General features: G+C 45.4%; 1 protein-coding gene across 3 annotated transcripts in view; it reads left to right on the top strand.

The window, feature by feature from the left end:
- Window positions 1–275: 275 nt before the first annotated feature.
- The window catches only part of SLTM (SAFB like transcription modulator), a 33024-nt gene continuing 18368 nt past the window's right edge, over window positions 276–14931 (top strand). For 2 of the 3 annotated variants that reach the window (XM_060755700.2, XM_060755701.2), the window contains exons 1-7: window positions 276–669; window positions 9285–9375; window positions 10151–10215; window positions 10547–10726; window positions 11755–11802; window positions 12789–12813; window positions 14013–14475. In XM_060755700.2, coding sequence (XP_060611683.2) covers window positions 304–669; window positions 9285–9375; window positions 10151–10215; window positions 10547–10726; window positions 11755–11802; window positions 12789–12813; window positions 14013–14475 — 1238 coding nt within the window. In that variant the 5' untranslated portion in view covers window positions 276–303. The remainder of the gene's footprint in view (window positions 670–9284; window positions 9376–10150; window positions 10216–10546; window positions 10727–11754; window positions 11803–12788; window positions 12814–14012; window positions 14476–14931) is intronic. The other variant, XM_060755702.2, reaches the window with a different exon arrangement.

Consider the following 14931-nt stretch of genomic DNA (forward strand, 5'->3'; position numbering starts at 1 on the left):
TAGATAGATAGGATAGATAGATAGGACACATAGATAGATAGATAGGAAGATAGATAGGATAGATAGATAGATAGATAGGACAGATAGATAATTAGGACAGATAGATAGATGGGATAGATATAGATAGGAAGATAGATAGATGGGACAGAAGATAGATGGGACAGATAGATAGATAGATATGATAGATAGATAGATGTCGCTGTGCTACTCCAAGGGGATAGCGAAAGGGGCGGGGCTTTGTAGGGGGCGGGGCATAACTGGAGCAAGGAGGAATGGCTAAGGCTCGCCTCTCTTTCGTTGCGCATGCGTAGACATGGCTTCCTAGCTTCCTCTGGGCCGGCAGGCGCCAACGAAGTGCGCAGGCGCAGTGCTCCGCATCCGGGTATTTCCCGGAGGCAAGGGCGTCAACGTCGGGGAGGGGGCGTGTCCGGCGAGGCCGCCTTGTGCGCGAAGAAGGGCCGCAAAATGGCCGCCAACGCCGCCTCTTGTTCGTCGTCGTCCTCGTCGCCGTCGTCTTCCGCGGCCTCCTCGTCTGTCACCACCGGTGCCGCGGCCACCGAGAGCAAGAAGGTGGCGGACCTGCGCGTCATCGACCTCAAGTCCGAGCTCAAGCGGCGCAGCCTCGACGCCGGCGGAGTCAAGACTGTACTCATCGCCCGCCTCAAGCAGGTCAGGCCGCGAGTAGGCCCAACAGGAGGAATAGGAATAGCACAGGCTTCTCCCTTCGCACAGCACTCTTGTTATTCTTATTATGCACGTTGTTATATTACACACACTATTATTATTATTACGTATCATTGTGCAAGTTATTATTACGACTCAGGCTAGGTTTCCCTTCACTGGAACAACGCGAAACAAAAAAAAATGTATTGTTGAAGGCTTTCATGGCCGGAATCACTGGGTTGTTGTAGGTTTTTCCAGTCTATATGGCCATGTTCTAGAGGCATTCTCTCCTGACGTTTCGCCTGCATCTATGGCAAGCATCCTCAGAGGTAGTGAGGTCTGTTGCAACCAGGAAAAAGGGTTTATATATCTATGGAATTACAAGGGTGGGACAAAGGACTCTTGTCTGCTGGAGCAAGGTGTGAATGTTTCAACTGACCACCTTACAATTCTAAATAGTAGTAAAATTACAGGGTTGTTGTAGGTTCTTCATAGAATCATAGAATGAAAGAGTTGGAAGAGACCTCATGGGCCATCCAGTCCAACCCCCTGCCAAGAAGCAGGAATATTGCATTCAAATCACCCCTGACAGATGGCCATCCAACCTCTCTTTAAAAGCTTCCAAAGAAGGAGCCTCCACCACACTCCGGGGCAGAGAGTTCCACTGCTGAACGGCTCTCACAGTCAGGAAGTTCTTCCTTCAGAGGTAGTGAGGTCTGTTGGAACTAGGAAAAAGGGTTTATATATCTGGAATGACCAGGGTGGGACAAAGGACTCTTGTCTGCTGGAGCTAGGTGTGAATGGTTCAACTGACCACCTTGAGGAAAAGTGTTCCTGCCATACATCAAGGGAACCACTGACCGCATAGGGAAGCTGATGAGGAAACACAACATACAAACTATCTACAGACCCACCAAGAAAATCCAAAGTGGTGGGGTATATATTTCTTCAATCATTCAATCAATCAATCAATGGAGGTTGAGGGGAGTGGGTGGCAGTTGGAAGTCCCTGGATGAAGAGCGCCGAGCAATGATTATATTGGGTTGCTATAGGTTTTTCGGGCTATATGGCCATGTTCTAGAGGCATTCTCTTCTGACGTTTCGCCTGCATCTATGGCAAGCATCCTCAGAGGTAGTGAGGTCTGTTGGAACTAGGAAAAAGGGTTTATATATCTGTGGAATGACCAGGGTGAGACAAAGGACTCTTGTCTGCTGGAGCTAGGTGTGAATGGTTCAACTGACCACCTTGAGGAAAAGTGTTCTTCCCGTACATCAAGGGAACCACTGACTGCACAGGGAAGCTGTTGACGAAACACAACATACAAACTATCTACAGACCCACCAAGAAAATCCAAGGTGGCGGGGTACACCTTTCTTCAATCATTCAATCAATCAATCAGTGGAGGTTGAGGGGAGTGGGTGGCAGTTGGAAGTCCCTGGGTGAAGAGCGCCCAGCAAGGTTTATATTGGGTTGCTGTAGGTTTTTCGGGCTATATGGCCATGTTCTAGAGGCATATTTCTCCTGACGTTTCGCCTGCATCTATGGCAAGCATCCTCAGAGGTAGTGAGGTCTGTTGCAACTAGGAAAAAGGGTTTATATATCTGGAATGACCAGGGTGGGACAAAGGACTCTTGCCTGCTGGAGCTAGGTGTGAATGTTTCAACTGACCACCTTGATTAGCATTTGATTGCCTGGCAGTGCCTGAAGCAATCCTTTGTTGAGAGGTGATTAGATGTCCTTGTTTGTTTCCTCTCTGTTGTTTTGCTGTTTTTGTTGTTCATTCGTTCAGTTGTCTCCGACTTTTTATGACCTCACGGACCAGCCCACGCCAGAGCTCCCTGTTGGCCATCACCACCCCCAGCTCCTTCAAGATCATTCCAGTCCCTTCAAGGATGCCATCCATACATCTTGCCCTTGGTCGGCCCCTCTTCCTTTTGCCTTCCACTTTCCCCAGCATCATTGTCTTCTCCAGGCTTTCCTGTCTCCTCATGATGTGGCCAAAGGACTTCAGCTTTGTCTCTAGTATCTTTCCCTCCAGTGAGCAGCCGGGCTTTATTTCCTGGAGGATGGACTGGTTGGATCTTCTCGCAGTCCAAGGCACTCTCAGCACTTTCCTCCAACACCACAGCTCAAAAGCATCGATCTTCCTTCGCTCAGCCTTCCCTAAGGTCCAGCTCTCACATCCGTAGGTTACTACAGGGAATACCATGGCTTTGACTAGGCGGATCTTTGTTGCCAGTCTGATGTCTCTACTTTTTACTATTTTATCGAGACTGGACGTTGCTCTCCTCCCAAGAAGGAAGCGTCTTCTGATTTCCTGGCCACAGTCTGCATCTGCAGTCATCTTTGCGCCTAGAAATACAAAGTCTGTCACGGCCTCCACATTTTCTCCCTCTATTTTCCAGTTGTCAATCATTCTTGTTGCCATAATCTTGGTTTTTTTTTTATGTTTAGCTGCAACCCAGCTTTTGCGCTTTCTTCTTTCACCTTGATTAGAAGGCTCCTCAGCTCCTCCTCGCTTTCGGCCATCAGAGTGGTGTCATCTGCATATCTGAGGTTGTTAATGTTTCTTCCAGCAATTTTCACCCCAGCTTTGCATTCATCAAGCTGTATTAGAATTCTTTAATACTGGTAGCCAGATTTTGTTCATTTTCATGGTTTCCTCCTTTGTGTTGAAATTGTCCACATGCTTGTGGATTTCAATGCTTCTCTGTGTAGTCTGACATGGTGGTTGCTGGAGTGGTCCAGCATTTCTGTGTTCTCAAATAATATGCTACTCTGAGAAGCCATTGAAATCCAAAATTACAACAGCACAACAACCGAGAGGAAACAAACAAGGACATCTAATCACCTCTCAACAAAGGATTGCTCCAGGTACTGGCAGGCAATCAAATGCTAATCAAGGTGATCAGGTTTTTGTTTTGTTTTTTGTCATGTCAGGAGCAACTTGAGAGACTGCAAGTTGCTTCTGGTGTGAGAGAATTGGCCGTCTGCAAGGACGTTGCCAGGGGACGCCCGGATGATTTGATTTTTTTTTAATCATCCTTGTGGGAGGTTTCTCTCATGTCCCCGCATGAGAGAAGCTGATAGAGGGAGCTCATCCGCCTCTCCCTGGATTCGAACCTGCGACCTGTTGGTCTTCTGCCCTGCCGGCACAGGGGTTTTACCAACTGCGCCACCAGGGGCTCCATCAGTTGAAACATTCACACCTGGCTCCAGCAGACAAGAGTCCTTTGTCCCGCCCTGGTCATTCCACAGATATATAAACCCTTTTTCCTAGTTCCAACAGACCCCACTACCTCTGAGGATGCTTGCCATAGATGCAGGCGAAACGTCAGGAGAAAACACCTTTAGAACATAGCCATCTAGCCCGAAAAAACCTACAACAACCCAAAAAGTTATTATTATGCAAATTATTATTGTTCAGGTTGCCTTTCCCTTCACTGAAATAATGGAACGCAAAATGTTAAATGTTGTCTCTCAGGGAAGCTTAGGAGAAGCCTCTTCCTTCACATATTATTATTTGAAACACAACAAGATGAGTGCACAGCAAACAAGATCACTCTGCTGGCTGTTGTATTGGATCAAATGTCGGACACTTCCTAAATGTCTAGGACTGTGATGTATCGGTGAATAATGCGTGCAGATCCCAGTAAGGTGGCCTTTTGTAGCTGGCAGATGGTAATTTGGTCAGTATCGATTGTGTTTAAGTGCAGGCCAAGGTCTTGAGGCACTGCACCCAGAGTGCCGATCATCACTGGGACCCCCTTGACTGGCTTGTGCCAGAGACTTTGCAATTCAAGCTTTAAATCCTCGTATTGTGTCAGCTTTTTTAGTGGTTTCTCTTCAATCCTGCTGTTGCCTGGGATTGCAACATCGGTGATCCATACATTGTTTTTTAACGCAATTGTGAGGTCAAGAGTCTTGTGCTCCAAAACTCTTGTCAGTCTGAATTCGGAAGTCCCAGAGTTGTTTGATGTGTTCATTTTTAGTAACTTTTTCAGGCTTGTGATTCCACCAGTTCTTTGTCACACGCAGCTGGTAATTGTGGCACAAGTTCAGTGAATCATCTGAGTAACGATGTTATGCCTCTGCTTGTAGTCTGTCTATGTGGTATCCTTCTGGGATGCCTTGTAGGCATGGGACTTGGAGGTACTGTCTTGCAGTGGTTCCGGCCCTTCCTTGAGGAACGGTCCCAGAAGGTGTTATTGGGTGACACCTGTTCGACCCCACAACCTTTGTCTTGTGGAGTCCCACAGTGTTCAATACTGTCCCCGATGTTATTTAACATCTACATGAAGCTGCTGGGGGAGATCATCCGGAGTTTTGGAATGAGGTGTTATCTCTATGCGGATAACGTCCAAATCTGTCACTCCTTCCCACCTGTTACCAAGGATGCTGTCTAGATCTTGAATTGGTGCTTGGCAGCTGTGTTGAACTGGATGAGAGCTAACAAATTGAAATTGAATCCAAACAAGACAGAGGTCCTACTGGTCAGTCGAAAGGCTGAACAGGGTATAGGGTTACAGCCTGTCTTGGATGGGGTTACACTCCCCCTGAAGACGCAGGTTCGCAGGTTGGGAGTGATCCTGGACTCATCGCTGAGCCTGGAACCCCAGGTCTTGGCGGTGGCCGGGAGAGCTTTTGCACAATTAAAACTTGTGTGCCAGCTGCGCCCGTACCTTGGGAAGTCTGATCTAGCCACGGTGGTCCACACTCTTGTCACATCTCGAATAGATTACTGCAATGTATTCTACGTGGGGCTCCCTTTGAAGACTGCTCGGAAACTTCAACTAGTCCAACGGGCGGCAGCTAGACTACTCACTGGAGTGTCATACAGAGAGCATACCATCCCTCTGTTATGTCAGCTCCACTGGCTACCGGTCTAATTCCGAGCACAATTCAAAGTACTGGTTTTGACCTACAAAGCGCTATACGGCTCCAGACCAGCTTACCTGCCCGAACGTATCTCCCTCTACGTTCTACCTCAAAATTTAAGATCTTCTGGGGAGGCCATTCTCTCGGTCCCACCTTTGGCGCAAACATGTTTGGCGGGGACAAATGACAGGGCCTTCTCGGTGGTGGCCCCTCTCTGTGGAACTCGCTCTCTGGTAAAATCAGGTCAATAACATCCCTCCTCACCTTCAGGAGGAAAATTGAAAACATAGTTATGGGACCAGGCTTTAGGGTAGCTGGCAGATAATTGACAATGGTAATAATGATAATGTTATGGAAAATGGACTATGGACAGGCTTCCGATTGTGTTGTGCTCACTGAATTTGTTTCTACATAAGGCTAGACAGCCAGTATTATTGTACTTTTAATTAATGTGCTTTTTATTTTAGAACTAATTTAAAAATAAATTTACTGTGTTTTTATATGTATTACTGTATGTATTATTTATATGTAATAGCGTCGAATTGTGCCTGATGTAAGCCGCCCTGAGTGTCGTCCCCCCCCCCCCCCCCCGGTACAAATGTTTGAAATAAATAAATAGCCACTTTTTCACATGCCCATTCTTGATATTGTTCAACTGTGGTATGCCCAGATATTTATAGGCTTCAGGCTGGTTGCGTTTTATGGTTTGTCCGTTTGGCATCTATATGCCCTTGTTGTGAGTAATTTTCCATTTCTTTAATGCCACTGTGGCACATTAGTCTAGCCCAAACTGTCAGTACTGAAGATTCTGGCTGTGTTGGTCAGTGACTGGTTTTCTGTTTCTGATTTTCCATAAAGCTTTAGATCGTCCATGTACAGCAAGTGGGAACTTTTTGGTGAATTTCTTGCTGTTTGATAGCTCAAGTTTGTTTTCTCTGGAATTTCTGACAGTGGGATCATTGCAATGATGAACAACAGTGGTGACAGCGCGTTGCCTTGGAAAATTTCTTTCTTGATGTTAACAATTCCATAGCTTTCGTTGCGCACAAACAGCTCAAGTTTTCCATTTGTTTCATTGCATTTTCAGTGAACTTGCTAATATTTCCAAAACCCCCGATGACATCCAGACATTAGTTGATTCAGCTATGTGGAAGTGAGTCAAATGCTTTTTGTAATCTATCCAAGTTGTATAGAAGTTTGTTTTGCAATCAGAAGCTGCTATTTCGTGCCCCTGCTTCTCCTTTTATTACCTTTTTGTTCTACGGGCAAGATGTTATTTGCCTCCAAGTGATCCTGGATTTGATCAGCTATTATGCTGTCAGCAGTTTGAACATTGCACAGTAATAATAATAACAATAACAATAATACTATGTGAAGGAAGAGGCCTGTCCTAAGCTTCCCTGGTAGGCAAAACCCAATATTTTTGGAACCAATAATTTCAATAAAGAGAAACCCAACCTACATAACAATAATGACTTTGCTAATAATAATAACCTGAATAATAATAATAATAATAATAATAATAATAAAATGCGACCAGCCTGAAGCATATAAATATCTGGGCATACTTCAGTTGGACAATATCAAGCATGGGCATGTGAAAAATGTGGTCAGCAAAGAATATGTCCAAAGGGTCAGAAAGGTTTTGAAGAGCAAATTAAATGGTGGAAATACGATCAAGGCTATCAACCCCTGGGCCATCTCTGTCACCAGATACACGGCTCAAATTGTGAACTGGACACAAGTAGAGCTGGACGATCTGGACAGAAAAACAAAACAAACCAAAAAAACCCTGATGACAATCCACTACTCATTACACCCATGTAGTGATGTCAACAGACTTTACCTGCCCAGAAAACCAGGAGGCAGAGGGCTTCTGCAAGTGAAACAAACGGTAGAAGAAGAGAAACATGCACTGGCAGATTATGTGAAAGGCAGTTAAGAACCAACATTGATGGAAGTCAATAGTAGTAAACTGCTTTAAGTGCAAAAGACTTGAGTGAATACTGTAAAAAATACAATGCAGAGCAGAAGAGAATATGGACAAAAGAAGGCCCATCATGTGCAGTTCCTAGGAAGAATTGAGAGCAAAAAGGAGAAGGAAAAAATGGATGTGGCTCACAAGTAGAACTTTGAAAAAGGAGATGGAGGGCCTTATACTTGCAGCCCAAGAGCAAGCCATTAGAACCAATGGCATCAAAGCCAAAATTGAAAATTAAATTCCAAATTCCAAATGTAGACTCTGTAAGGAAGAGGACAAAACGATAGATCACATCTTCCGCTGTTGCAAGAAGATCGCACAGACGGACTACAAGCAGATGATCCACTGGAACTTGTGCCACAATACCATCTGCCTGTGACAACTGGTGGGATCACAAGCCTGAAAAAGTTACAGAAAATGAACATGTCGAACTACTCGGGGGTTCCAAATACAGACTGTCAGAGTTTTGGAGCACAAGACTCCTGGCCTTACGACTGTGGAAGAAAACAAATCATGAATCATCAATGTTGCTATCCCAGGCAACAGCAGAATTGATGAGAAGCAACTGGAAAAGCTTACAAGCTATGAGGATTTAAAGATCAAACTGCAAAATTTTGGTACAAGCCAGTCAAGGTGGTCCCAGGGGTGATCGGCACACGGGTGCAGTGCCTAAAGACCTTGGTCTGCATTTTAAAACAATTGAAGCTGACCAAATCACAACTTATCCGCTGCAAAAAGCTACCCTGCTTGGATCTGCACACATTATTTGCCGATACATCACATAGTCCTAGACACTTGGGATTGAATGTGTGATGGAATACAACAGCCAGCATAGTGATCTTGTTTGCTGTGTACTAATCTTGTTATGTATTTACTTTATTTATTTATCGTATCAGGAGTGAACCAATGTATTTAAGAAAACACAAAGTTTAAACATTTGGCATTCTGTTAAATGTCCTTTGAAAAGTAGCTGTCCACTTGGCATGCCTCTGGTGTTGCTATAGGAAAGTCCTCCATTGTGCACATTGCAGGGCTCAGGTTGCATTGTAATAATAATAATAATAATAATAATAATAATAATACTTTATTTATACCCCGCTACCATTTCCCCATGGGACTCAGTGCGGCTTATATGAGGCCGAGCCCAAATACAACAATACAAGCAATAATAACAACAGTACAAGCAATTAAAATCAAACATAGACAATAAAACAATAACGTAAGTATTAACAATAAGACAGCACACTATTAAAACTATGGGATAATAGGTGGTCTGTGGTTTGCTCTTCTCCCCACTCACATGTTGTGAGTATCTCTGTAGCTCTTAGAAAACTGTTGGTATGCTGCCTGATATCCAAACAGGAGATGGGCCGGAGGTGTCACTGCCTTGGTCCTTTGGCTGCTTTCTGGTGGACTTTCTGGTGGTGCAATACCGTCTAGACTGTACTTTCTCCAGCGGTGTAGGGCGCAGACAGCCTGTGATAATGCAGCATGTCTCATTAAGAGCCACATCTACTGTTTTAGTGTGATGAGATGTGTTCCACACTGGGCATGCGTATTCAGCAGCAGAGTAGGCAAGTGCACGGGCAGATGTCTTCACTGTATTTGGTTGTGTATCTATTAATAACAATCATGATCATCTTTTAGTAGCAATCCCTTCACATGATAATATTTTATACTAATGATTATTTATTAGTGCAATTATTGTTCAGGTTGAGTTTCCCACAATGTAGATGTTTGGGTGTTTCTGTTTTGTTTTAGGCTCTTGAAGAGGAAGGCGGAGACCCAGATAATATTGAAATAGCAGTTGCAGCAGCTGACACACCAAACAAGAAACCAACCAAAGGGAAAGGTTAGAGCCTCTATGATAAATATATGCATGTTGCAAATGTAATGATTCACTGTTTAGGAACAGTCATTGCAGGACAGAATGATCCTCCAATAAAACCACAGGGCTGATGTGGTCCCAGTTTCACGTGTATTTCGCATAGACTATGGGGCTCACAATACTTTTAGCAAACCAAACCAAGGCTTGAATGTGGCAGGTGTAAAAGCCCACTTTTAGAACTAATAGTCCTGTTTGAAAACCCAGGGCTAGTTGATAACAAAAATAGATAGTTTTCATCTTACTGGACAAGGAAGAAAGTGGGGCAGAAGAGACCCCATGAGCCATTTAGTCCAACCTTCTTCTGCCATGCACCATTAAAGCCCCTTCCTGCCCCTCGACAGATAGCCACCCGGCCTCTGCTTAAAAGCCTCCAAACCTTACCCAAACTCTTACAATCAGGAGGTTCTTCCTAATGCTCAGCTGGAATCTCCTTGAGCCTGAGGGTTGATCATGTAGTATTAAATGATAGACGTGTTAACTTCATGGTGACTAGTGATCATGGGATGTGTTGGCCCAGGCATCTGGGAAATGGCTGACCTACAGAGCTGAACATACGGTTGGTACCGATGATGCTTCTTGTGTGCGTTTAAACATTGTTGTGTAGGTATTTGTTGATGAAAACCTCTTACGCTTGTTCTTTATCTGCTTGATGGTAGTTTTGAGGCTTGTGGTTGGCAGGCGATCGTCTTGGAAAGTGGTTATAAATGCAGCCTTCTACTTGGCTTGTCTTGTCTCCCAGGTAAAAAGCAGGAAACAGATGAGCTGAGTAGCGATGCCTTGGTGGAAGAAGACTCCTTGGCCAAGGTAATTCTGTCAGGAAGCATTCCTACTCCTAGTATGATATTCCCAAGGTAGATATATGTAAGGGAGGTCCTTTTGGGTTAGTGGTACTTCTGACATAGTTAAGCGTCACTCATCCTTTTGAACAAGAACTTTATGGGACTATAACCGGCTGTTCAGTCTGGCCGTGTAGGTGGCTGCTATTCCTAAATTTGCACCAGCCATAACAAAAAGCCTGAGATGAATTCAGTGCAAGTGCCAGCTCTTTCTCCATTTGGTGCGGAGGCTTGATTACTGACCTCGAAAGCCTTTGACATGCACTAGTTTTCCCATTGGTTCTTGTTCGCTTTGAAAGGAGAGTGAATTGGAAGCTCACGAAGCCAGTGATCAGGATGGAAACGAGGAGGGGAAAGACTCTGAAGAGTTTGCAGAGAACGAAGAGTCCTCCTCCTTGAACGTGAAGGCCATCTCGCCTGCTATGGACAAGAAAAAGAAGGCCCATCCGGGACAGGCGGAGAAGGACTCCCAGGACCAGGTACCCCACCAAATCCCCTTCGCCCAAGAGTGCAGGGAGCAGCACTGGTTTCACATTGCCTGCCAATATTTGCCCTGTCTCACGCTGACCAGGAGCTGTTCATAGAATCATAGACTTCTTTTCATATCAGGAGCAACTTGAGAAACTGCAAGTCGCTTCTGGTGTGTGAGATTGGCTGTCTGCAAGGACGTTGCCCGGGGGACACCCAGATGTTTTGATGTTTGACCATCTTTGTGGGAGGCTTCTCTCATGTCCCTGCAAGGGGAACTGGAACTGTCAGAGGGAGTTCATCCATGCTGTCCCCGGATTCAAACCTCTGACCTGTCAGTCTTCAGTCCTTCTGGCACAGGGGTGTAACCCATTGCGCCACTGGGGGCTCTTTATCATGGAATAATAGAGTTGGAAGAGACCACATGGGCCATCCGATCCAGCCCCCTGCCATGCAGGAGAAGCACAGAGCACCCCAGACAGATGGCCACCCAGCCTCTGTTTAAAGCTTTTGAAGGAGCACCAGACTCTGAGGCAGAGAGTTCCACTCCTGGAGTTCAACTCCTGAACAGCTCCTCTTCTTACAGTCAGGAAGTTCTTCTTTATGTGGAATCTGCTTTCCTGCCATTTGAAGCCATGTTTCTATTGAGTCCTAGTCTCCAGGGCAGCGGAAAACAAGCCTGCTTCCTCTTTGTTATAACATCCTTTCACATATTTCTACATGGCTGTCATGCGTCCTTCTCTCTACCTTCTCTTCTGAGGCTAAACATACCCAGCTCTTTAAGCTGCTCCTCAGAGGGATTCATGATCTCCAACCTTTGATCCTTTTAGTTGCAGCAGCAATGGTTTTATAGAACTAGCAAGGCTTTTCCATGAAAGTGATTGCTTAGGAGATTTGTGCCTCTGCAGCAGAGCTGGTAGCAAATGCTACTCTTCTGTAGGAATTGTAAACAGAAGCAGCCCCTTTCTCTTAGTACTGATTCACCTGTGTTTGTCATCCATACTCACGTAGTTCTCCTTGGTTTGTTCCCTCCTCTCAGGGCAACAGTGTCCAAGATGCGGAAGAGGATGGCTTCACTACCACCCATGTGAGTTTCTAAATGTTCTTGATTTTGAATAGAAAGCTGGCGATCCTTCCTAGACAGCGCTAGGGAATGCTTCTTCCTGCAGAAATAGGACCCCGTGACTATCAGTTGTACCAAACATGGCATCGAGTATCTTGGGCCTGATTCCATAGTTTTTTTCAGGAGAAGCTGCAGTCCCATCTGCCCCTGATTTACTAGGAGAGATGCCTTCACGATAATTATTGGACCTGTTTTAGTGTGGTGAGGGCTTGGTGTCCTGCCAGCGTGGACCTACCTTGAAGCAGAGGCTCTTTGGCTTTGAAAAGAGCTGGGATGTGGGGAAGCATGCTAGTGCAAAGTTCAGTGTGAGCTCAAGTGAAGGATGCTGCTGTCTTTGGGTGCACATCTAGCATGAACCTTTGGTCACAAAGTTTTAGAATCGTGGGCAACTGAGTAGCAGGGAACCACCTAATTGCTTTTGGGCCTTTCTTTTTTTTTAATATATATTTTTGTTGGTTTTCTTAGAATACATCAGTACATCAATACCTTCAATATTCTTATATTCCATCCTTAATTCATTACATCGACTATAAGTGTATATATATCTTGTGTGTGTGTGCGCGTGTGTGTGTGTATACACACACACACACACACCGCCCTCTGTCCGTCCGTCCGCCCCCCCCCCCCCCCCCCCCGCGGAGCCACTTCAATTTGCATTCTCTTTCCAAAATATCATTTCTTCTTGTAGAGGTAATTTCCCATCTACTTCTTTTAAGCCATTCTCAGTACATTTTCCCCAACTTCATCAAAGTCATTTTCCTTCCATACCCCTTTCCTGATTCTTAACCTACATGTCAATTTATTGCTATTTTCCATAATTCTTTATTCAATTCTCCAATTGCTTTTGGGCCTTTCAAATAGCAAAGCTTTTGAACTGATGTTTGTTTGCCTGCTCCTCTGAAAGCTCTCATCCAGGAAGCTCATTGGATTTTTCCCCTCTTAATTCACAGGATGGCGAAGAAGAGAACGAGAGAGGTATGTTTTAGGTTCAGTAGTGTTTCTGTGTTCAGGTTGCCTTTTGTAAGTGACAGGTTCCTCAGCTTTTTTCCCAATCGGACACAATCCATCGCAGGCGCCTCTGCCAAGGAGAGTGGCTGGATATGTGCTCTCGAGCCGGCCTTTTCTCCTCACAATGGTGCGTGCATTCGTTGCTTCTGTCAGTGGATGTTTTGCGTATGCACACAACCCTTCCAAATGCTGTGAGAGGGGACTCAAGACCCCAAACTCCTTGGATTTGAATCTTGTGTGCCTGCTAAGTCTAGATACTTCGCTTTCCTTGGCGCTGCCATAAGTGCCTATGGAGAAGGGCGCCATCTTCTGCAAGATCAAATCCAAAAGCTACTCAGACTCTGGAGTACCACACCAGGCTTCCTTGCCGTCAATTCTGCCTCACGCTTCACGGGAACTTTGGAACAGCAGTTTGGTCCATCCCGCCTTGGAACCTGGCATCGAGGAGTATGGAACCAGTGACATAATCCCCCCTCGCGTCCCTTGAAGAAGTCCTTTGGAGAACATGCCATGGACGCTGTGGTGGACTAAAGGACACGGGAACGCTGTGGCTCCAGCGTCGGAATGAGACTCGCTTGGGGTGAGAGCGACAGACTTGGCCTATTTCAGGGATCACGTAGCATGGATGAAGACGGCAAGGCCTTCGTGGACTTTGTTCACGCTTGACAAGACAGCTTCACTACACCACAGCTGGCAAGCAAGAGATGTGAAGGAGACGCAAAGACAAACACGTTGCCGGACGTGAAGGACTTGGCAACTGAACTCTGGATGATCAGACGCACCTTGGAAGACTTGTACGTGGAGAGTGTGCTGCATTGACTTCAGCTGCCGCTCACTGGAGGACCATGAAGCAATGCCGCCATTGCCCCCAATGGCAGTGCCGAAAGAGAGGTGCTTGTGCTGAAGAACTGGCGCCTTCTCGGTGGATTCTTCTTGTCCAACATCTTCAGTGTTTTATCTAAAGAACACATGTTTCCCGTGAAGAATGAGTGATCCTGGGTAAAGGATTGGTTTATGTGTTAATGCCCCTTATGTTTTTTTCCTCTAACCTTCCGTCAGTGCTAATAACCGGTTTGTATTTTCTAGGTCCTCTCGTCTAGCTTGTGCTTATGAAAAATGTTTAAACTTCTTGTTTTGCCATATTTATTCCTGTTGAATCCTCCTAGATAAAGCAGGTTCTGGTGATGGTACACAAGAAGTATCTAAGCCCCTTCCTTCAGAAGAGAGCCTCCCTGAGGCTCACGAAGAGATGGATGCTCACATCTCTGTGAAAGAAGCCGAGGATGATAACATTTCGGTCACAATCCAGGCCGAAGACGCCATCACTCTGGATTTTGATGGGGATGACCTCCTTGAAACAGGTAAAAATCTGAAAGTTACAGATTCAGAAGCAAGCAAGCCGCAAGACAGGCAGGATGCCATTGCGCCGAACCTGGAGAAGGAGGAAGGCCAAGACTATGAGATGACCGAGAACCATAAAGATGGTAAGAAGGAAGACCCTGGCGCCAAAGGGGACCCTGTCAAGAAGGAAGCCAGAGAAAGCGCGAAGAAGGCAGAATCTGGAGACAAAGACAAGGAGCCTTTGAAGAAAGGTCCCTCGTCTTCGGGGGCCTCTGGGCAAGCAAAGAGGTTGGTCTTTCTATGTCCGTTCTTTAAGGTACTGCCAGCATCCCATAAGGCATCTCTCTGAGCGGGTAGCGGCCAGAAGCCTGTAATTGGTCTCCTATGCTCCTGCCTGTAGAAATGTTTTGATGGCCATAAGTTACCTGTGGTGTTTATATATAAATATATATATATATATATTTAAAAAACATACAATCAGGATCTTCGTATACTATGCTTTGTCCTGCTTTGACTGAATTGACAGCGTTTTTTGTTTTTTATTTTTTTTTCCAAATAGTCAAGTTTTAAGTGCCCTTGTGATGGTAATGAACAACTCTCTCAATTTCTAAGAACCGCCAAAATGAAGCCAAGTCCCAGCCCTGAAATGTGGAGAAGATTGCCATAGATCCACTGAATTAAAAAAAATTGTCAGAAAACCTAGATCTACGGGCCTCCTGGGGAAAAAAAAATCAGTGCAAGACG

Source organism: Anolis sagrei, chromosome 9 (genome assembly GCF_037176765.1).
Source record: "Anolis sagrei isolate rAnoSag1 chromosome 9, rAnoSag1.mat, whole genome shotgun sequence".
Taxonomy (NCBI): domain Eukaryota; kingdom Metazoa; phylum Chordata; class Lepidosauria; order Squamata; family Dactyloidae; genus Anolis; species Anolis sagrei.